Here is a 25481-nt window from a genome sequence, read left to right as displayed (position 1 = left end):
GCTTCAATTGACTCACGCTTTCAACTATGAAAAATACTAAATCTCCACAAAACCCCTTCTAAAATTTAATGTAGTTTTACGTTTTCGTTCACCATTTCTTTTTTGAGAAATTCCGATCAGATCATACACACTTCCATCTTCAAAATGAGCTAAACAGTGTTTGTTATCTAGTTATAGATTCTCCATTTAAATTTTTATAGTTCTTACCACTATTTATTGACTGGAATTTGAAGTTTTAAATTTTTTTTTATTCTGAATCGGCGATCAATTACCATGTGGAATTTGTCAAGACGTGTTTCTTGTTATTAAAGGGACTTCCACTAAAATGGGACTTGATTTCCTGATCATTTCTATCACAAAGCTACTGAAGACAATTTCTATGTATATTAAAATATTGCAATAACAAATAAGTAATCAATACACCCTTATGTTAGATGGTTAGACTTAATCGAAACGAAACCTTGGGCCTAGTTGTTGTACTGTTTGTTACTCGTCAACAAGTTGTACCTGTACTATTAAGGGAATAGATACTCCCTGGCTGATTCGATCCCGTGTTACTCAGCTTCAAAGGCAGGTACGTTGACATTGAGATATTTGTACTGTGACTAACCTGATATAGGACTGAGATATTCATAATTGCTTAATCACTGAGTAGTGACCAATGTCATGTTCATCTAATCTTTTGCGTTCCGACTGCGAGAATATGATCAACACTAAAAAGACATGACATTGAGTAGCACCTCAGCAAATTATCACTTGTAAATGCTCTTATATTTATTGGCAAATATTGTAATACAGTTATGTATTCCATTAACCATACCCATTTTACTTACTTTTATTTTCCGGCTAATTAAAAAAAGGCGTGATACCATTGTTAATCAGTCAAATGTTCTTCAGTCTAGAAAGGATAAATCACAAATTCGCATTACAGCTCAACGTCATATTGATGGACTTAAACGGAAGTTAAAAGCTATTAAACAGGTAGGTAATTTTATACATCTGAAATATTAGAGGTGAAAAGGATTTTGTTTTGTTATTCGTGTCTCATTAGTTTGAAATTAAACTTAAAAACGAAAAGTTGTGATCAATGTCACTACTGGTTTTAACAAGTGTTATCGAGGTAAGTAGATTTAAGGCCTCATGTTCGTATTAGTTCATCAATCTTAAAATTATTTTAATCGATAGTTATGCTCAGAATATCTTTCTCCCTAGAAGAAAGAGTTACTGAAGTTACTTTACGAATTAAGTACACCGTAACAATGCGATGTTAAGTTTGTCCTAACTCAAACAGTGAATGAAAATAATAAATGGTTATTTTGCGAAGAAACGTTTACCGTTTCCTCAAAATGCCGAAAACACGAGTCAACTGATCTATGTACATAAGCTGTCTGTAACCCCTTCGTAAAAATAAAAAATGAACACATTAAAACTGTGTGGCCACTAAAGGAACGGGGAGGTAGGTGCAGTAAAGAAATATTGCCGGTTCATAATGAACTTTTGTTGTGTAAATGTAAGAGTTTAAACAAAAAAGATAGAACATTTAAGGACTTTCTAACAGCATAGAAAGTTTGAAAGCTAGAAACCATACACATGAATCTCTAGCTTGAATGGAATTCTGATAGCGGTAAAAAGAGTGATTACCAGTTCCTTAGTCTGCACCCTAATCTGTAATAGAAAATGTAAGATAAGCTAGATCGACGGGAAAATTAAAAAACGATCAAGTTTTGCTTTTCAGTGTATTATAACTATTCAAGTTACCCATTATTAACCATCTGTGTGAATTTTGAACATTTTATTTGATTTCCCTAAGGATATCAAAACACATCAACACTGACTGATTATTTTCTTCATTGTGTATAATAACAAACAAAATTTAGAATTCTGCGTCTTGTACAGAAGAGCTGGAAGAATTTGAAGAAAAAACTAGTAGGTTAGAAGGTGAATTATGTATAAAGAAAGCTGGTGCTGAAGCTGAACAAAAAAAAGCTGATGAATTGATGAAAAAATTGCAGTCGTTATCTGATCAGAAACAGATTGTAAGTTGTACGTGCTCAAAGTTTCATTTAAATATATCAATGTAATTGACCTTCTGTCTACCTGTCTCTGAGTAATACCGTGTATTACTCATTATATATCTGTTATATCTTGTGGCCGAGTGGATGCCTAGTTAATGTATGACGTGATAAAACCGGCAATCAGGGAGCAGCGAATTATCGATCGGAACAGTGACACACGAAACCGTACGGGCAGTTTAGAGCGCTAACCGGTCCTGCTTCCTCCTAACACAGCCAGTTAAGTCCAAAACACCAATAACAGCCTCTGTGGTATGAATCATTGTATTTCAAACATACTGGGTTTATATACCAACCAAACAGACCACATCGATCCATAAAATAAAAAGTAACATTTGTACAAATATTTAGCCAAATGTGGCTGTGAATAGTAATCATAAACTGATGATAACTCAAGAATCGTATAATAATAGTTCAAAGGTCAAAATAAAGCTTATAATAAGAGGAACATGAATATGAATAGTTAAGTTACTTACCAATCATACAATAGGAAATATACATATGACATTGGTCCATAAATAGTCCTCAAAGTTACCATTCGTAATTCTCTACGGGATACAACAATATCCTATTTAATCACGAAACAGTCTTTGTAAATTGTTAGTTTGTAGAAAATAAAGAATAATATTGCAAAGTGTAAACAGATTTTACATAATTAATCAATTGGTTAAAATTTTCTGTATGTTAATCTTCCAGTAAATTAAAAGAGCGTCTTGAAAACTCATCACGATGGATAAAGATTATCTGTTTTCCTAACACTTCAAATAACCAAAATAGGTTTTTGAGTCCTCACATTGTTTTTGGTTAGTATCAAGTGTTTAAGATAAGGATTAGGAGTTGAAGTTGATGTTTTTATCACGAAATGACATCAAGTATGGCGTAGAGATACTCTGCCACCATATAAATGAGTGGATTTCGTTCAAAAATACGGAAGACTCTATCTAATTTATCCTTAAAATGTAGTGCCACTAGGTTAAATTCAGTTTAAGTATTAATAGTCGAGGGTTAGGATTTAAGGTAATATCCCTGAATAGGTATTGTAGTGTATATTTGCTAGTTTTATACAATGTAAGGAGACAGAATTAAGTATTTGGTACGTTGAACACCATCAGTGCTTTAAACTTAAAGGATGTAAAGAAAATTTCCCGTTATAATTTTAAACGTTTTAAATATATTCAACTTAGTTGAAAGCGTGAGTCAATTGAAGCTATGAAAAATACTAAATCTCCACAAAACCCCTTCTGATAATTAATATAATCATATGCTCACTAGTGACTTCGAGAAGTATATCTAGGAGCTCTAGTGAGAAGCAGTGACCAGTGGAGTTCAAAACCACGTCTGTTGTGAGATAGGAACTCACTGAAGACAATTGGTGAATGGTTGCTCAACATCGTGGATCAGTTGAAGTTAGACATTAACACCGTTGGATGCCAGCTCAGTGGTCTATCGGTTAAGGGCTTCGGCTCGAGACTGGTAGGTCCTGGGTTCGAATCTCGCGAGAGCGGGTTCGTGGATGCGCACTGCTGAGGAGTCCCATAATAGGACGAAACGGCCGTCCAGTGTTTCCAGGTTTTCCATGGTGGTCTAGCTTCAATTGACTCACGCTTTCAACTATGAAAAATACTAAATCTCCACAAAACCCCTTCTGATAATTAATATTCAACTTAGTTATTTCTACTACCCGTTCTAAATTATACTTACATTTCGCGCACACAAACCTAAAAATCGTATTCTCGATTCCGGTTGACTTGTCCATATACTTTTACTTGTTACAGTATTTAGCAAACGTCTTAATTACTATAGTTAGGATAATGGATTGTCCGATGTTGTAAATACATGAAGTTTTATGGTAAAATAAATAATTCTTCTCGTTTTCGATTCATTGTGAGTACTTCTTCGAATACAATGAATTAGACTACTACCTAGTTCACTTTTCGAAAAACTATTCAGTAAAACACCGATCTTTAGTTTACTTTAAATCTTTTTGTGTAACCTTTCTTTAGGACAGAAGTAATCAGAATACACAAAATGACTATCATTTTATTACACGAAGTTAAAAAAATAAATGACTTTTATCTTACATTATATGGAAAGCCTATTAGCAACAACGTTTTGGAATGCTCAAAATTCTTAAATTGATAAAAAAATTCATTTTCTACATCAAAGAGTAAGAATAACAGTGTCTGACACGTCAAACCTTTTCTTCTTCCTATAGATATTAAACCTAAAATGTAAATCAATTAGTTTTTGTTATTAATTACTTTTTTCAAGTGAAATCGAGAACACAGCACTTTGTTACAGGTTTACTGACGATAACAGATCCGTTGTGGAAGTGGAAATTGTAAATCACGTAATAATTCCCATCGATGATTTACCATTTTGCTGTTTTATAACTCCATCTTGCTATCTCTTCAGCGAATTCGGTAATGAAGATTTTGTAGCGGACGATGAGTTTTTTATGAAAATATTTGGGAGTATGAATTGTATGTATGCTGAAGACCTTAGTGTGGTTATACTTACATTCAAATTAATGGCATTGCTTAGCATTATTTTTAAATATTAATTTAGGAAAACTGGTAAGCCTTGTAATCCAATAAGCATCATAATCCGACCATATACTTACAGGTTTCATTACTTCTGTAGTGAAATACTCTTGATTTATTGTTCGCGCATTTACTACCGTTAGGCTTCAGTAATTTAAGGAAAACTACAGCATTTGAATCAATAAATGAAACTAATTTACAAGCTTTCGTTATTATGGTTCCGATTGGTAACTGAAGATCTAAGAGAGAGAGAGAGAGAGAGAGAGAGCTAACTTGACAAATGAAAGAGATTTATTATTCAATAGGTATTTGATTTTATTTTTACTAAGTCAATTAACCTATTCAAACGGTAAGACGATGTCGTTTATTTGACTCTTTTCTTTGCCTAATAAATACTTGAATTTTATATAATTTTGTGAACAAATTTAGGACCTTTTTGAGCTTCAAGCGCGTCAACATGCTACACTTTATTGGGAACAAATAAGACAAGATAAATATCGTCGTCTTTGTCCTTCTGCTACTTCTTCTGAAAATGAGAGAACCCGACATGTTAACCATTCTCGAAGTTTGATTGCAATTATAGATCAGTTGGTAACAGAATTTCCTCAAGTATGTAATGGACATATTTTTTCCATGTATGATAATTCTGTCGAAAAAATAAATTTCAGTCCGATTAATAACAGAAATGAGGGGTTTATATCCATAAATATTTGGATGACTTAAAATGTGTTTATGATAACTTCGTCAAGGCAGTCGACAAAGCGTGAATACACCTTGTGGTAAAGCCAATATCATATATATCATAAACATTTTGATACAGATTCTTTTACAATAAATAGTTTTAGTCATACTGACCACTTAAGGGATTGTATTGAAAATATAATAAGGAGTAATTTGTATGAGATTTTCTAGCTTAGTGACATTTGGTACAAGAACTATCACTAAAATTTCTCACGAAATTCACATTGTTGTGATTATCGTTTGAAAATGAAAATCTAAATTTAGATTTTATTATCTAGTGAAGCATCCAGAATGTCTTTGTACAGTCTAGTGTATGCCACCAGTAAGCGTAACTACTCATATCACCCCTAATCACTATTAAAGACCACCGTGTCAGGCATACATTATCAGAGCATTAACCAGTTATTCTAGTGTCGTTCGGTTGCGAACTCTTATGTCACCTTACTTGTATTTTAAGAACGTTCGCGTATTTATTACCGTTAGGCTTCAGTAATTTAAGAAAAACTACAGCATTTGAATCAATAAATGAAACTAATTTACAAGCTTTCGTTATTATGGTTCCGATTGGTAACTGAAGATCTAAGAGAGAGAGAGAGAGAGAGAGAGAGAGCTAACTTGACAAATGAAAGAGATTTATTATTCAATAGGTATTTGATTTTATTTTTACTAAGTCAATTAACCTATTCAAACGGTAAGACGATGTCGTTTATTTGACTCTTTTCTTTGCCTAATAAATAAATACATAAATAGTTTAAGGACGTAGAAGTAAAAAAGTGGGTGATTACTATAAATAGTTTTCGTCATGGACTGAGGTTGTATAAAGAACTATTAAAAAACTGAATATTACTAAATAGGTATTTTGCCCCAGATAGCTCTACATTTTATGGCCACTGCAATATTTTCATGTACACCGATCTCATAAAAGCTGAATCTGTTAAACATAATCGATATATTCTAGGATATTATTAGTTTTCATTATGACTGGTTGTCTAAAATTAGTCGGGCAACGTTTACTACACTCCCTTAATTTGTGAAGTTATCTAAACATAGTTCAGGAAAATAACATAAAACGAAAAGCGTGTTTTGACCAGTTAGTACTATTTTTATATACCACATTGCTTTGTTTTTAGATTCAACAGGATTTAGAACCAGTCCGTTATTTGCTGGAGAATAAACTAAAATCCGAAAATAACAGACTCGAAACGGATGTTACTAAAGTTGAAACTACGGAATCTCTGTTAAGCTAACACTACCAAAGATAAAATTTTCTAAACATTTATTAATTTAAAAAATTTAAATGTAAAATACATGATATTTTAATCGACTATTTGATTATGATTATTGATTAAAGAGGCAAGTTGTTTTGCTCTGAGTAACTATTTGCTTATGAATTCAACAGATAGAACAAATCACTGTCCAGAGACATTAATATAGCCTCTGTGACTAAAGTAAGTACCATAAACACTCCATTTTTAAGGGTAACTGCGAAAAGTAATTTCGAGACTACGTTCGTGTTTGTTATTGCGCAGTTTGCAAAGTTATTCAGGGCAAAGTTCTAAGAGATTAAGCAATATACGAAGTCAAACATCTGTTATACTTTCTCAAATCCCAAATAATCTGAATCTGTGATTTTGAGCTTACAGAAAAATAACATAACAAAATTTGATCACTTTTATCGGCGTTCATAAAACATATTTCCCTAATGATAGTTGAAATTCAGTTCTCTTTGGCAAATGAAGGGAATGAATATAGCATCTTCAATGCAGTATCCAAAATCAAAGAGATTTTCTAAGTCTAATATATTCTTTTTCATTCTCCACTCCCATTGATTTAACGAAGTATTATTGTAGTTGTACGTAAGATGTCAATTTGCCTTAAAATATGTGTTGCGAATACACTATTTTACTAGCAATCATTGTGAGACTGTAAGTTGACCAGAGATCAAAACAATAATAAAGAAGTAATAGATTTAATAGATGGATCGAAACCAATTACTATGTAAACAGGGAGAGTAGTATATTCCATTGACCTTGGCATATTTTTTGAGGATTTAACAAAAGGACCAGCCACAAAGTTAAAAACCTCTTTATTTCCATCTGTTAATAAGGAACTGTTTTGTTGATAATCCATGTAAAAATAGAGTGAGCCTGGTGTCAGAAATAAATTATTATTATATTCACAATCAAGCTCAGTGATGCCCCAGACAAGTTTGAGGCAGAAGATATGTGAAATTATCGAGAAACATCTTTCTCTCCAACCAGTTTCAGTAAGCCTGACTTACATAAATTGAAAGAATATGCGTTGCTACTGTCATATGGCCCACAATGTGGATCGCCGCTGTCATGAAGAAATTATTTGATAGAAGACCATCATAAACATTCCTTTAAATCTTTAGGAGGACGCTCCTACTTAAGAGGTATTCTCATACTTTAACAATTTTTAGAAACATTTCTGATAACCAAGTAAAGATTTTTCGATGAAACAGCATAAAGGAAATGGGACTGGTAATTGAAAATAGCATCTGGAAGTTATGCACTCCTAATGTATTTGAACTCTATCACGCAGAAAGCATGTATGAAAAAGGGCCAGAAGAATATCTATTGTAGGTGGAATCTCAACTCATAGTAGTTTATCCGAAGTGATGGAGTGGCTGATGCGACGAGTATATTTGTTGAAACAAGTGAACAGATTATAAGTCTGAAGGTGGGCGTCATGTAAGAAAATTAATAATACTTCAAAGTGTGATGAGAAACAATAAGTAACCAAATTTGAGAACTGTCTCCCTCCTTTTTCGACATCATATTTCCCTTGTTTAACGATGAGCACGTTTTACATGTGTGCTCATAATCATCCATTTTTACTTATCTATCAGTGTACCGAATTATATCGAGCCACGTATAAACAGTTCACACTTTCCTCCTTGTTAATATATTTACTATCTTAAGTCTTGGAATGCTTACTTTCAACAAATCACTCATGAGATATATATTCCGATAACTTTGGGCCAGGAATTGATTTATAAAACAAAGACTACCATAAATTAATATATTTGTAATATCTTAATGAGATATGGGATATTACAAATATATTTATTCATTTATAACAATCTATCCAATGTTCAATTTATTCAAAATTATCAAATCAAAACTTGGTAATGATACCTACAAAAGGACTACAATGTTCTCTTTTCATTACTTAAGCTACATAGTACTTCCATTATCTTGATGTCTTAAAGACGTTGTATATTCTTACTCTTCTGAACAGCCATAAAACGTGGGAGGCAGTACTCAATCCTTTCGAAATTTCAGTAAGAAGCACTCGAAAACTATATTGCTGACACCTTCCTGAAAGACCAGTATCATTCTGAAATGTATAAAGTCGAGTCATTTTGATTACTCTCTTTCGGTAACAGCTGCTAGTGATGAGAATCATGAGATATTCTTTATGAGAGACTGGAACTTTTCGCCTTCTTTTTCTGGTTATCATATTAATCATTAGGATATGACAGGATTAAATCCGTCTGCTTTTTATTGCAACTGATAATTCGTAATATTAATCACCTTGAATTTCATGGTTATTATTGTTATTATTGAATTTTGTCCCTTGTTTTATGTCAGTGTCTATGGGTTTAGAGGGTTCATAACGAAACTACATTTGTCATCAACTAGTTTTCTACATCATTTACATCCATAACTACCTACCAGTTATTCTGAAGCCATGGAAGTTATAATACATAAAGGCTTCAAAATAACGTCAGATATTACGTCTACGAACTAATGTTGCGTGTTCGCTAGTCGGGATTACCAAATCTATTGTAGTAGCTTAAATCTGATTCCTTTTTGATCGTACGTACTGTCTATCCTCGTATGTAATAGATGACTTTATCCGCGTTGGTGAACAACGGAGTTAAATACTTCAAATACGAGAATGGATTTAGAATACGAATATTTTCTACACTCATTGACCTGACCAGGGAATCAGAGTGATGAAGCAAATAGATGAGAGCGGAACATAAATGACATACCGTGGAGATGGCTGGGAAGCCAACTCCAGAGCGAAGCGAAAGATAATGCGTATTGGAGATGGCGGGGAAGCCAACTCGAGAGCGAAGCATGAACGACATGCATTGGAGATGGCTGGGAAGCCAACTCATTTTAAGCAGGCGTTAATCAACATTTATAGTCAGACAAAAATGAATGACAGACATATGATGAATAAGATACGAAGTGTGCATACACATGCGCTCATAAAAAAAGTAGTCAAGGTTATTAGGTGAATAATGAACAAGATCAAAATTTGACTCATAATGTATAGGTGAATTAGCTTGGCCAGTAGCTAGAATAAAGTATATGAGCTTAACATGTCAAGCGATACTACACTAATGTTATACAAGAAGGTATCTTAGAGTAATATGTAAATCCAGAAAGTAAAATTGTTTTGTACGTTTTCGTCGTCGACGCTCATTCAGTAACTTTTACCGGACATTCTCCTTGTCGAAGGGTGTCGGTCAAACATTCGCACCGGATCACGACTGGGTATACTGTGCTACACATCTCTCATTACAGCTGATCAGGTTACACAATATACGTCTTGACGCACCGAGTATTTTCTAAATATTATCTTCGTGCCCCTTCATTTCTGAGTTCCGGGTTGACTGGCTTTGGGATCGTCAACTAAAAAGGCTGTAGATCACTAACCTAGGTGATCTGTGTCGATGGTTAGAGGCCAGCTACAGTTGGATGGGGTTGGCGTGTCCAACCAGCTAATGTCGAATCCAAATCCCAGGGTTATGCCTGACGTAGACTGCCCTTTCTTCACATCCAGATACTATGGATTTTTTGATGGCCGTGCAACACAAACAACTTTATTAGGGAAATAGATTAGTAAGAGTAGGCACAAAAAACAAATCCCAACCACTGCCAGATGAGGCAGTCCACGGCGGGCAACTGAATAATGAGGGTTATTTGTCTTTAGCCTTGGCGAGGATCGGTGAACTGTTCGACATTCAGTGAACCGACTGCCGGATGATTTGGCTAGGGCCTAGTGATACTTCACTAGCTGTCTGGGACATTATGGACAACAGCGTTTTCCAGTACTGCATATCCATAACATCTTCAATATTAAAATAAACATACCACCATTATCCCTACTTAAGTATGTTTGTTTTACATAAAACCAAGAAATAGCCTATACTTCCTCAGATTTGAAGCTTTTAGTAAACTGGAAAAATTTATCCTTATTAGCTTCACGTCTTTTTGAAATACTGTCAAAATTAATCTAAGTAGTTTGTTAATTCTTGTTCATTCTAAATACTTGGAGTTTAGTTTTAACTGCTGGGTTCATTGTCGGTTGTGTACTTTTGTTAACTTCTATCCTAGCAGTTAGCTCAAATTCACTTGTCGTCTATGATGTTTTCACTCCCTTCTATCTGGTGCGAAACTTAATCTTTAAATCTTCTTGATGCTAGATGTTAAGAGTAGGGTTATAAGCCACCACCGATCATCGACTAATTATGGTTTGGTACATAACTTTTGACGTGAATTATTACGTATGAACGTATGTCAATTTGAATATCATCCTCGTACATCTGTGGCTAACTGGTTAGACGTAGCTTATTGACATTTATGGACAATCCAAGTTTATTTGGTTTGCTTATCCATTATTCAGTATTTTTATGGCTAGCTAAATTTTTGCCCTCGCTCTCTGTTATTATTGAAAGTGTTATCTCCAAAAGCATGTCAACGACAAAGTTAAATAAGAATGGGGAGAGTGGACAGCCCTGACGAACACCACTTGAGGTAATCAATTCTGATGACAGTTCGCTATAGGCTCTAACTCGACCAGTTGTGTTCGAGTAGAGAGCCTTTATGAGGTTAATGTACTTCTTTGGTACTCTTTTCAGTGACAAACACTGCTATAGAACCTCACGATCAACGGAGTCAAATGCCGCCTTAAGGTCGAGGAATACTACGATTGTGGGACGTCTGAATGCATGTCTACGTTCTAGGACCTGACGTAGAGTGAATATCTGGTCTATGCAACCACTTCCAGGTCAAAAACCAGCCTGGTTTTCTCTAGTTTGCTCTTCATGAGCTTTGGCTAGGCGTCGAAGTATTATTGAAGCTAATATTTTAGACACTATGTTAGTCAAACTCTCCTGCTTTCGCTACCCACCACTGTTCACGATCATTGCGTAGGCTTCTTATTAGCCTGCGCTTAAGCTGACTTCACTCTTCGTTATGTTCAGAGCCAGGCAGGATGAATTTACGAGCATCTATCAGTGCTGCAGATGCTGCCGAGATCCATTGTTTCTCCCTGACCTTATGGTTTACCTTACTAGCGGATATCACTGCTGTTTCCACAGCTCTTCGGATGTCATTCCACGCTGCCTCGGGGTGGGCACAACTTACATGGCTGCCTAACTGTTTTTCTAGTTGTTCCTGAAATATATTCTTAGCTAGCCTATCATTAAGTAGGACCCTAAGAGGCTTCTTTACAGTGTCTTTCCTACGTTCAGTAAGACGCAGACAGATACGTGCTCGCACTAGAGCATGATCTGAGTCTAAACATGTGCTCCAGAATGAGCGACAGTCTTCTATCGAGCCCCTCCATCGGTGGCTGATAACGATGTAATCTAATTGGGTCCAACGTTGGGACGAATTCGGGGGTTGCCATGTCAAATGATGTTTTTCCTTGTGTTTAAAGTTAGTATTTGCATTAAATATACGGTTATCTGAGCATAGCTGCAACAGACAATCGCCATTATCTGATCTTTGAGCCACGACACCGTAGGATCCACCCAGGTGTCTTTCCCTTTCACTTAGTTTACCTGCTTGAGCATTAGAGTCACCAGCCACTATTACTACATCAGAACGCCTAGCTTTTCGGAGGAGGTCAGAAAGTTTCCTGTAGAACTCATCTTTTATATCGTCTGAGCTGCAGTCAGTGGAAGAGTAGGCAGAGACGACGAAGAGGCAACGACGAGTTTCCCTATCTTTCCGAGTCCTTACTGTTCCGTTTAGTCGGACAGCGCATAGACGACTGTCTATCGGGATCTAGTTTAGGAGAGCTAGTTCTACCCTACCTCCGCCTGTAGCTCTTCTAGAGTTACTGCCGGTCCCAAGCCCGGGTAAAGGAGGAGGGTTGGGCATGGGGTTAGCGACCCCATCCCGTAGTAAACCAACTCGCTAAAAAAACGCTAACCAGAAAAAATTATTCAAACCATTTACACTCTGCTCTGGGAGTTGAAGGAATAATTATGACGTCTCATGATGAAAGCCGAAATTCTTCGGAAGTCACGAGACCGATGCACCTTCTAACAACCAGAGCAACACTCTTTATAGGTACATGGAACGTCCGGACAATGTGGGAGACAGGAAAGACCAGGCAAATAGCAATGGAAATTAGGCGATACAACTTGGCAGTACTCGGAATCAGCGAAACCTATTGGACACAAACTGGACAATAAAGGCTAGGTACAGGAGAGATGCTGCTGTACTCCGGTCACGAAAGGGAAAATGCTCCACATACTCAGGGAGTTGCTCTAATGCTGTCCAAAGAAGCACGGAATGCACTTGTGGGATGGGAATCTCATGGACCCAGGATAATCAAAGCATCATTCAGAACAAAGAAGCAAGGGATCACAATGAATGTTATCCAATGTTATGCACCCACCAATGATAGCAACGACGATGATAAAGATCAGTTCTATGAAAGGCTGCAATCAATTATAGAGAAGTGTTCACGAAAGGACCTGACCATCCTGATGGGAGATCTAAATGCTAAAGTTGGAGTGGACAACACAGGATATGAAGATGTAATTGGATGACATGGACTAGGAGAGAGAAATGAAAATGGGGAGAGACTTGCAAACCTATGTGAATTTAACAAATTGGTTATAGACGGCACAATATTCACACACAAGCGCATACACAAAGCTACATGGATCTCACCGGACCACACCACAGAGAACCAGATAGATCACATCTGTATCAACAAAAAATTCCGAAGATCAATGGAAGATGTGAGAACCCGGAGAGGAGCTGACATAACTTCAGATCACCACCTAGTTGTGGCCAAGATGAGACTGAAACTAAAGAAACACTGGACAACTGGACAAACAGCACTACAAAGGTTCAATACAGCCTTCCTTCGAGATACTGACAAGCTCCATGAATTCAAGATAACTCTTAACAACAGGTTCCAGGCTCTACAGGATCTACTGAAAGAACAAGAAACTACTTTGGAGGACAACTGGAAAGGGATAAAAGAAGCACTAACTTCAACGTGCCAGGAGGTTCTTGATCCTAAGAAGCATCATCACAAGGAATGGATCTCTATGGGAACCCTCAACAAAATTCAAGAAAGGAAGAACAAGAAACTAGCAATTAACAACAGCCGAACACGAGCAGAGAAAGTCAAAGCACAAGCAGACTACGCAGAAGCAAACAAGGAAGTGAAGGAAAGCATTAAAGCCGACAAGCAGAAATACATGGGAGAACTAGCAACGGCGGCGGAAAAAGCTGCAAGAGAAGGGAATATGAAACAACTATATTATACAACGAAGAAATTGGCAGGGAGATATAGCAAACCAGAGAGACCAGTCAAAGACAAAGAAGGAAAGACAATCACTGAGATTCAAGAACAGAGGAAAAGATGGGCAGAATACTTCGAGGAACTGCTGAATAGACCAGCCCCATTGAACCCACCGAACATCGAAGCAGCACACACTGACCTTCCAATAGATGTCACTCCACCAACGATCGAAGAAGTCAAGATGGCCATCAGACAAATCAAAAGTGGGAAGGCAGCAGGACCTGACAATATACCAGCAGAAGCACTGAAGTCAGACATTGAAATAACTGCAAATATGCTTCACCTTCTATTCAAGAAGATTTGGGAAGAGGAACAAGTGCCAATGGACTGGAAAGAAGGATATCTCATCAAGATACCAAAGAAAGGAGATCTGAGCAAATGTGAGAACTACAGAGGCATCAGTTTGTTATCAGTACCAGGAAAAGTTTTCAACAGAGTGCTGCTGAATCGGATGAAAGACGCAGTAGACGCCGAACTTAGGGATCATCAGGCTGGATTCCGTAAGGATCGGTCGTGCATAGACCAGATTGCAACACTACGGATCATCGTGGAACAATCAGTTGAGTGGAACTCATCACTATACGTCAACTTCATCGACTATGAGAAGGCGTTTGACAGCGTGGATAGGAGAACATTATGGAAACTTCTTCGACACTATGGAGTTCCTGAAAAGATTGTCAACATTATCCGAAACTCATACGATGGACTACAGTGATGAGTCGTGCATGGAGGACAGCTGATAGATGCATTTCCGGTAAGGACCGGAGTCAGACAAGGCTGTCTACTCTCCCCATTCCTCTTCCTTCTAGTGATTGACTGGATTTTGAAGAATTCGACATCTGACGGGAAATACGGAATACAATGGACAGCTCAGAATCAATTAGATGATTTAGACATCGCAGATGACCTAGCCCTCCTATCTCATACACACGAACAAATGCAGCTGAAGACCGCAAATGTAGCAGCAGCCTCTGCATCGATAGGCCTCCACATTCACAAAGGAAAAACAAGATTCTCAAATGCAACACAGAGAACACCAACCCAGTCACACTTGATGGCGAAACTCTGGAAGAGGTGGAAACATTCAAGTACCTGGGGAGCATCGTTGATAAACAAGGAGGATCGGATGCAAATGTAAAGGCGAGGATTGGCAAAGCAAGGACAGCATTTTTACAATTGAAGAACATATGGAACTCAAAACAACTGTCAACCAATTTCAAGGTCAGAATCTTTAATACGAACGTCAAGACAGTCCTACTGTATGGAGCTGAAACGTGGAGAACTACTACGATCATCATCAGGAAGGTACAAGTATTTATAAATAGTTGTCTACGCAAAATACTCAACATCCATTGGCCGGATACTATCAGTAACAGCGTTTTATGGGAGAGGGTGAACCAGTTTCCAGCTGAAGAGGAAATTAGGAAAAGACGTTGGAAGTGGATCGGACATACATTAAGGAAATCACCAATGTGCATCACGACTCAATCCCTAACTTGGAATCCGGAAGGGAGGCGGAAAAGAGGAAGGCCAAAGAACACACTACGCCGGGAAATAGAAGCCGATATGAAAAGGATGAATAGCAACTGGAAAGAACTGGAAAGGAAGGTTCAGGACAGAGTTAGATGGAGAATGCTGGTGAGCGGCCTATGCTCCTCGACGAGGGGTAACAGGCGTAAGTAAGTAAGTAAGTAGTTCTACCCTAGGACTCAATCTATATCTACGCCAGCGAGGCCACGAGAAGCAGCATCAGGGCTTCCAGATACACGAAGCGTGAAACGAATTTGTTTTTTATTACGACATGGTGAGGTCAAATGAATGACGCTACTCGGATCTTGTATGCGCGTTTCAGAGACACAGCACACATCGATGGTGTAAGAATCTAAAGTCCTAGCTAAGGAAGCCTGTTGTCCTATTTGGCACAATGTTCGGACACTAAACGTTCCTACATGAAGTTTAGAGAGTGGTTTCAGGAGACCAGGAATAACGTTCCGTGTACTCGAATCGTTTGCCCTATTGGTGCGAGGCGATAAAAGGACGTGGGAAAGGTTAGTCGTGGAGATAAGAGTTATTAGGTGCAGGAAGGATTTGAAAATGACCAACTTGGTCTTGTGTGCGGTTACGGGTATGAGGGCTAATATAACTTCCCGGCTGCCCACACCGTGGAAGGGTATTTTTTGAGGGATTAATGTTGGTCTTAACGACCTGAGAGCGTGACCGCAGTGCACAAAGGACAGCTGCTTGAAGTCGGTCACGCATGGCCTTTTTGTGGGGTATTTTTGACGCGAGATGATAGCAACCGATGGTTAGAGACTTTGAATGACATGGCTCAAAATCGTTTGCAATGGCAAAGGTGCATCCACTCTTTATGTTCTACTAAATTCTAGTCTTCTGAATTCTTCATGCCCCTATCCTTTTTCTCTTTTCAAATTTATTTCATTGGATTATACTCATTCGATAACACCTTCAAACCCTAATCTTTCATATTATTGCTTATACTCCTACTACTTCTACGACTATGGGATTTGAATCAACAACTTCATTTCTGTGCAAATGTGGTATGGCAACTCGAACTGATTTACGCACTTACTAAGTTCTACGTTGTGACTGACTGACTCTCTGTTGTTGCTGCTCAGATCCAAGTCACTAGTGGCATCTACAGTGCGCAATCTACCCACTAAACTGTACTGGTTTTAGTGATTGCAGTAGTTATATTTTGTATTTTGTAATCTGTTTAAGCGTGGTAGTTGCAGGATAGTAGGTCTCTGTAATCCGTAGCTGTCACAATACCAGTCAGGGTGTATTTGCTTTGTAGCTGTAAATAATTCCCCAAAATCAATAGCTCATTAAGTGTTCGACATTGGATGCTGACCACATTGTTTTAAATGGACTTGTTTAACTGAAGGCGATCGGTCATGCATCCACACCAGATCACGTTACGAACCAGCGTGGGACACAGCTCCTACGTTCACTAGCCAGCTTAGAGCAAACGCTTCTCGATATATTGATAACATATCAAATATATCTTTCCGATCTCTTCGCATCTGACTTCTGATTTCATTCGGTTGGGGAAAGCTTTGAATATAGAAGGTATTACTGGTTGCTAGTTGTCAAACTAGAAAACTAGTCGTATCTTCAGCTTACAGAGTAAAGATAATGAAACACGTCCAAATTCGGAAGAGTGATGATCAGACGATGGTTAATAGCAGTAAATTAGGTAATCAATCAGTTGTGCAAAGATATGAACACACATGACTGTAAGGATAACGGGCAAATGGAAATGATAAAAAAAGGGGAAGGATTAGGCTGATAGTTAATGATAGCTACAGGGGTAGAAGAATTGCGATATGTTAATGAGGCATAGCTTATCTAAGAGAAATAGTGATTCAGGGAGAAGTATTTGGTGTTCACTGAGTGTTGTGGTCACTTTGTCTGAGAAAGCATTCCGGACACAGGGGACTTTTAATAAAAGAAGGTGGGGGGTTACCTGTGTTTTCGCTCTCTGGTGCTCAATTTTTCAAGATGTCTTGAGCAGCTTGACGGTGAGATTCTGACAAAGTATTTTCTCTGAGATAGCTTGGCATACTTGGTATTTTGTTACATCATCAGGCCCCCTCTCAAACTTCCGTGTCTCAGTGAGAATAAACTCGAGTTCTGTGGTCTGTCATTGCAAGATTCGTTCCTCAGTCCAATCAATCTAATTGTCGTCAACCCTTATACTCGTTATAAGACAGTTATTTATCCTCTGAAAAGATGATCGCGACAAGATTTTTAACTTTGAGGTCAAACCGTATGTCTGTCTTAATGGTTGTAAAGGACAATCCCGTAGTGATAGCATCAGGCTGTATAATCAACCTTTGATACGGCCGCAAATATCGTTCATCTAGTTCTACCAATCTTGAAAGACCTCAGCTAGGCCCTCTTGATTTCTGAAGTTTACAACCATCAGACGGAAAAGCTTGGTTGTCATGATGTGTGACGGGTGAGAAGGTACGGAGATGCACGCCTCGGCTGCATAATACCCGCCGTCACTGTTTTGTATCTTGCACTTCATCTTTGCCTGTGCGAACATATATCGGCTCAGGTACCCCACGAACAACAGTGCTCCTCACTGGTCCTTGACGGTTTTCTTCCAGCCTCTCCTAAAAACTATGGTTTCCAATGCATAAGTGTGATAAAACTAGCTAACTACCAGTCTCTGAGACATCAATAGACTCTTCTTTCACATTTACTGATTTCAGGGTTACTATTGGTGGAGGTCGTTTGATTTTTCATTGTAGTCGGGCCCATATACAAGTTGTACAACTTCGCTAGAGTGGTACCCAGACTAAACAAGTGGCAGTATTTGTCACACTGTTACCTACTGGGGACTTCACTCTCCTGTGTCATACTGTCTTTCGATAGTGAGATATTAAATGGAATTAGAGAATTCTTTTCATCTTTTGACTATTCTCCTCGATTTTCGGTATAGTAGTCATCATTTTATTTGACCCACCCCTTCTAACAGCTACCTACTTCACTTTCTCATCTTCTGTGACCTGTGATCAAACATGAGGATTTTTGACTGACTGTAACCCACAGAGTTAGGACACCAATTAGTCATACTTGTGAGAGTAATTAATTGTAAACGCGAATGTATAACTCCAGTAAATGATACCATGGAAAAGGAAATTTTGTTTTTGGATTGCCTTTAGTCCTCATTATTATTATTGTTATTATTCACAAACATCTAGTGGGTACATAAGTGTTGTGAAGAAACTATTTCAGTTTTCTTCAGAAATGCAATGATATGCAAGTGTCGATAATGTTAGAATAACGTTTACCATATTAAAATAAAAAGGAAGGGAAAAGAAAAAAATGATGATAAAATAATAATTATTAATCAAGTTCTGTGTAATTGAGAAGAATATTGACTTGATTTCGAAGAAAAGAATAGAAGAAAACAACGGAATAGAAATAAAGGAAACGCGAGTTTAATAAGCATGCTTGTGAACACAGAACAAGAATAAACGACTATGTATGTATGGCCAAATGAACAACAGTGACATCATGCCCTACTCTGTTATTTGATAACTTACATGGATCTCGAAATAGCTGGGGAACTTAGTGGATTTTTACGTTATTCTATTGCTTTGCTGTATAATTAGTTTTTTGAAAAAAGTTAATCTCACCTAAAATAACATACAGTGTTATCGTAGTGTAAATTAGCATATTTGGGTCTTCTAGAACACAAATAACTGCAAAAAAACAAAACTCAAGCAAAATCGACTTTTAAACGAAGCAGAATCCAACATGGCATACAGAGGTGAGGAAAATAAATAATACTCCCTCATCAGAAAGGGCTGGACTGATTTGTTGAATAACCATGGGTTGGAAAATATGTAACTAACTTTAGATGATTGAAATAAAATCCTCATCGAAGACCATTATCTTATATGTAGCATTCACCCACTAAACAGTGAAAATTTCTGAGAAAGCCAAATATTGCAATTTCATTGACACAAAGATAAAAATATGACCAACTGAATTCTACATAACGGAGTAAAAATCACGAAGTATGTTGATTTGTTTTTCATATCAGTAATAATGAACTATTTACACGAAGTATGTGTTAGGCAACAGGTCATAAAGGTAACTGGGTTTAGATTTTGCAAGTCAGCTCCAACGAAGCCTATACGTTTTAATCGAAATGTGGTGGATAAATATTCGTAACGAAAGACTTAGAAGTAGAAATTCTGACGCAAATGAAAGCTATTCAAGAGGTCAACCACACTCGGAAGTCGAAACAATTAGATGCGGTCACAGGCCCACCTGCTTAGCGTAGTTACTATATTCTTGATAGAGGAGTGTTACGTCTTGAAACCATGATGATAACTGGAGAAAATGGATTCTCAATATGAGGTGATCTCACAAGTAACGATAGATTAGCAAGCGAAGGATCACTACCACGAAGTTTGCACAGTTACAGATTCAAGGTGATTTTAGTCAGGGTCACATTATTTGAAACCACCCGACGCCTTACAGGTAGAATATACACTAAAAGTTGAAATAAACAGCGACAACCTGTCACCTAGGGCAGATAATAAATGTGTAGTCTCTCAATCTCCGTCTCTCCTGATGAACTAGTTGAGTACATAGGTTATTTCATGGCGTTTCCGCTAAACATGTGCAGAATTTATTTCTGACGACAGATACAAGACAAACCAGGTAGTTATCAGTGTCGTATAACGAGAGGACTACAGACGCTATTTTTAGTTAGCTAATCTTGACACAATACCCGAAAAGCACTTTCACTTCCATTAGAGTTGAGTTGAAGAGTCAATTAAAGCTATATCACTATGGAAAACCTGTAGGCATTGGACGGCCGTCTCATCACAGTATGTGACTCCTCGGCAGTGCGTACTCATGATCCCGCTCTCGAGATTTGAAGCCAGGACCTTCTGTCTCGCGCGCATACGTCTAACCTCTAAACCGTTGAGCCGACATCAAAGGGTGTTTATGTTTAACTTCAACCAACCCTAGAAATTGTGCCACTGTTCACCATTGTCTTCAGTAAGTTAATATCTCACAACAGACCTGGTTGAACTCCACTGTTCGCGGTTTCTCACTAGAACTACAGAAAACACCTCTTGAAGCAAGCCATTTGTTAGCACATGATTTTTAATATCAGAAGGGGGTTTCCCATAATGGTCTAGCTTTAACTAACTCATGAACTGAACTATTAATTTACTACAAACTCCACAAAAACACCCTTCTGATAACTTCCCTAAGTCTTTTGAGGTTGTGGTGTTAGCGTAGATACACTGGAAGGTACTAGCCAGCCACCAGATATAGACGTTATGAAACATGTCGTATTTTGGAGACTTATTCCCCCTTAATACTTAAGTCATTCTTCTGACAGAAAACGCTTGGAGTGAGCCTAAATATCCAGGGTAAAAAAAGTCATTCCAAATTTACCTTCATATGAGACGTTCTGTGCGAGTTTTCTATGTCTGAAGGTAGAGTGAAACAACCTGCACTGGAACCGTTTGATGGTCAATTAACTGCAACGGATAGTGTTTGAGATGAACGTGCTGAAAATAGATTTAGCAGTTTGCTTGAAAAGGTAATAATAACAGCAACAACAAATGTCCCACGATAACCAGTCAGTTTATATTTCATAATCTCGGGCATATGGACCTTTATTTAATAATAGTAATAATAATTTATTCTCAAATATTGATAATCGTAATTTATTCTCAAATAACAGTTTGTTATATGAGGCATGCCGATTTACAGGCAAGATCAAATTGTTAAAGAAGTTACAATTTTCACTATTCAGAATTACTCAGCTGGGTTGATATTTCATAATATATGAATGTAAATGGATTTCGTAAGGAACATGTCAATATCACACTTGGCGCACTTTATGGAGGTAGCGTTGCAACATACAACTGATGGTCGAGAATAGATCTATGCGAAGTTGGGGGCTTTTAGAAGTTTCGAACTTATATCCCTCCAGAATATCGGAAGCTTTAATAATGGTGTAGGACGAAGTCACCCGTGCCATATCTGTTTTCGGTGGAGTATCTGCAGGAGGCTGAAAAAGGTGTAAGATAAAGGAAGGACAAAAAGCAGAGCACACAACATTCATGGAGGAATAGTTAAGGTATAACCATTTAGTCTATTTGTCTGTTACTGAAGTACTTATTAGGTAAGAACATACTAATGTGTTAAAGAAAAATAAGTGTGGGCAAGGTATGAGTGGATAAGGAACTGTATAAATGAAGGTAGTTCAGAAGGAAATATGGAAATGTGTAATTATAAAATAAAGTGCTGAAAACAGTATTCCGATACAAATGACTGTCTCCCTTTACTTTAGAAGCTGTTTGAACTCTCTTTTTTTGTTTTTAGATTTTATAGGGTATAGAGTGGGCTTCGTTTTTAGCCAATTGTCTAGTTTGCTTGTAATAGGATTACTCAGTAGGAAGTGGAACCAATTCAGCTTTTTTTAACATGATTTAAAGTGATATTTTGCATGAATAATTTCGCATCAATACCATTGGTTCGTGACATCCCACTAGACATAAGGAGCCGTAATTAATATGTTCTGCCCCACAGACACGGGTGGATTGAGATTATCTCCCCACCATCATGTTTGCTGGTCAGTAACGCCACCCTCCCTCCTTTTATGATGTTAGGCTCTCTTACGTTTGTGGTCAGTATGAATATTGCTTTAATCAAGGACCATATTTGGAATACACTGTCTCTACAAGTTCCATGTTACAAGCAAATCAGATGGTAATAGCATTTGTATTATGGGTTAGATATCCATTTAATATATCGTACTACTATGAAGATAACTAATGGTAAAGGTTAGAAGAGACAAGTCAGATTATATGTGGTTAAGAGCTATAACAGTTTGTTACATGAGGCATACCAGTTTACAGGCAAGATCAAATCTGTAAAATGTTTGAATTTTCATTGTAGTAAATTACTCAGCTGGGTTGATATTTTATAAGATATAAGTGTAGATGGTTTTAGTCAGAAACATGTTGTCAATATCTTAATTGACGCGCTTTATGAAGGTGGTGCTTCGACATACAACTGATGGTCGAGAATAGATCTATGCGAAGTTGGGGGCTCTTAGAAGCTTCAACCTTATATGCCTCCGGAATATCTGAGGCTTTAATTATGGTGCAGGACAAAGTCACCCGTTCCATATCTGTTTTCGGTGGCGTATCTCAAGGGGGCTGAAAAAGGGTGTAAGAAAAGGAAGGACGAGAAACAGAGCATACAATATTCATGGGTGAATAGTTAGAGTATAACAGCTTAGTCTATTTCTCTGTTATTTAGCACTTATTAAGCAAGAGCACTCTGATTTGTTGGAGGAAATATGTGTGCACGAGGTATTAGTGGATAAGGAAGTATATAAATGAAGGTGGTTCAGAAAGAAGCTGAAAGTACGGAATTATGTGTGATTATAAAATGTAGTGCTGAAAACAGTATTCTAATACAACTGGCTGCTTCCCTTCTTCTTCGAAGCTATTTGGACCTTTTTTATTTTTAGATTTCATAGCGTATTGAGCAGGCTTTGTTTTTAGCGAATTGTCTAGTTTGCTTGTAATAGGATTACTCCGTAGGAAGTGGAACCAATTCAGCGTTTTAAACACGATTTATAAAGGGATTTTGCACAAATAAATTCGCATCAATACCATATACGTTTTTACATAATCACACTGGAAGTTTGGTTTCGGTCATTTTGAGGTTAATACGTAAGCAAAACCTTCAGATAGTAGCACTGCCAGGTGCTAGTTGTCAGTTGTTTTATTCAGTCTTTTCACTCACAACAATTCCAATTATTAGCATAATGACACTTAATGAAAATTAGGGAAAAGGACTCGGCTATTGACGTAAGCAAACTGTAAAGCAAAATACTAGCACGAATACTGTGTGACATGGCCTCTCGAATTAAGCGTCAGCTTTACACAAACTGAAAGTGCTTAATTTCAAGGACCGGAAAGTGTGGTTTTTCCAAAGGATTTAAGACCAATAAATTCGATATTAAAGAAAAATAGTAATGAATAATTCTTGTCAAAACACGAGATAGACTGATTCTACAGCATTATTTTCGAAGTCGAACTATACGTAAATGGTTATTACGTAGTCAGTGATGTAATATGTAAGACTTATTATATGGTGTGACACTACGTTCAGTCTACTACGCATGCGACTGGATATAATTTCTAATCAGCGGTAATTCTTCTGTTCACGAATTTTATGCGAATGAAACTTTTGGATTTCATTTTAAATGTTGCATATTTATGCCAGGTATTATCTACCATGGCCCAAACCATTGTAGGACACATTCAACCTTGGGGTAAACAAGGACGGATGGTTTCAATGCTGCTGATATTTACTGAAAGATTTATATACAAGTAAACCATATAACGCATTTTGCAGTAGGATTTTTGTGACTGTGATGAACCACGGTTTGAATAACATAAACACATACTCACATGTTTCGGTCAAGCAAAGGACAGCCTTAGTTGAACTTGGTAACCACGTATAGTAATATTTCACTCCATCAAATGCGTGGCAAATAGACTTTTAAACCTTGAAGGGTGGATTGCATAATCAAAAACAGATTGTTTAGGTCTAAAAATGTACTTTTCGTAACGTTCTCTTCACGTCAGGTGTAATCTTGCGTCTCTTAGACTATCACTAGTTTAACTGGCTTACTCATATTATTCGGCTAATAGCCTTTATCCACTGGAGCAGTGTCAGAGTGATGCAATCGCCTAATTTGTGTACACTTAAGTCATTTTCTTACGATTTGATGATTTTTAAACATAGCAACCCCTACCTTACAAATCGGATTATCTTGGACTTTTAAATATCCTTATGTAACAGATAAAACAAAAAGAGAAAGAAAATCTACTTGAGATGAAATACCAGATAGAAGTGATCTAAAAGAGGAAACCTATTTACTGAACGCGTCTATTGCGTGTCATTGATTTGTCAGTTCTAGGTGGTCATGATTCGAGATCAAATTATCATTCTCCTAAGACAGAGATACTTTCAGCTTGGCTGGTAATGCAGCCGGGATTTAGTCCTATCTTTTTGGGTCTATCATCTCAGCTAGACCTCAGAATGGTCCACCAAGAATAATAAGACAGTTCGAGAATGTTCTAGGTAGTAGAGAAAGATTTTAGAACCCATATATTTCACTGCCCCTGAAGAGCTCAGTTTTATCTGCGGTATGGCCAGGAAAATAATCATAGTACAGGTGATGAAAACTGGATTATTTGATGACAAACAATATGTCCACGGCCTTAAGAACATTCCTTAAACTTTGTTTGCCTGTATCACGAGATAATTACAGGAGACTAGTGGAGTCAAAACTCTTCTCCAGGAAGATTCAGTAGTTCCATCCATAACCTTTTCTCTCCAGACAGCAATAGGAAAATAAGATTTATTACTAATTAATCGAATAGGTGATTTATCTTGACTAGAACATCAGTTCAACGTACATCTTGGATGCCAGGCGGATGGTTCTCTAAGCTGGGCTTCTTTTTTCACCAGTCACTCATTGGAAGTTATCAATGTTATCGCCTTGCACTCTACTGGAAATTATCAACATGCTTTCATATTACATTTAGTAAACAATGATTTCGAGACTAATATGTCTGATCATCAGAGTGAGCATTATTAGAAAGTCAGAAAATCAATATCAAATCGTTTACGGTTGGCGTTTCGCTACTTGCACGCAGTAGTAAGTGAGCAGACACCTTAACAGGATATGCTTTCTCCGCATCTGCCCCTCGTATATTCAACGCGGGATCATATCTCTACATAACTACCAAGTCTGATGACAGATGTGAATATACCAATATTCTTATATTCACTTGTTTAGGACAAGGTCCAACGAACACAAGCACATGAAAAGAAGCAAAAATACAGACTTTCGTCTTTCTATTTCAAAATAAGAAAGTTTAGAATCAAAATTAGTTTATTGGGTATTGAGCATATGTTTATAGATTAAAACATT

General features: G+C 37.3%; 2 protein-coding genes across 2 annotated transcripts in view; both read left to right on the top strand.

The window, feature by feature from the left end:
- Smp_174090 (hypothetical protein) overlaps nt 1-6603 on the top strand; it is a gene marked incomplete at both ends in the record, with an annotated part of 21730 nt that extends 15127 nt beyond the window's left edge. Inside the window, 4 exon segments of the mRNA XM_018789222.1 lie at nt 861-981; nt 1878-2036; nt 5045-5224; nt 6487-6603. Coding sequence (XP_018654687.1) covers nt 861-981; nt 1878-2036; nt 5045-5224; nt 6487-6603 — 577 coding nt within the window.
- A 947-nt stretch (nt 6604-7550) lies between these two features.
- Smp_174100 (hypothetical protein) lies at nt 7551-25475 on the top strand (the record flags this gene model as incomplete). Its single annotated transcript, XM_018789221.1, has 2 exons — nt 7551-7622; nt 25347-25475. 2 exons carry the CDS (start codon nt 7551-7553, stop codon nt 25473-25475), a joined length of 201 nt encoding a protein of 66 aa, XP_018654686.1.
- Between the last annotated feature and the right edge of the window lie 6 nt (nt 25476-25481).

This window comes from Schistosoma mansoni, chromosome W (assembly GCF_000237925.1).
Source record: "Schistosoma mansoni strain Puerto Rico chromosome W, complete genome".
Lineage (NCBI taxonomy): Eukaryota > Metazoa > Platyhelminthes > Trematoda > Strigeidida > Schistosomatidae > Schistosoma > Schistosoma mansoni.
Note: the sequence above shows the minus strand (reverse complement) of the source record. Positions and strands in the feature narration are given on the sequence as shown.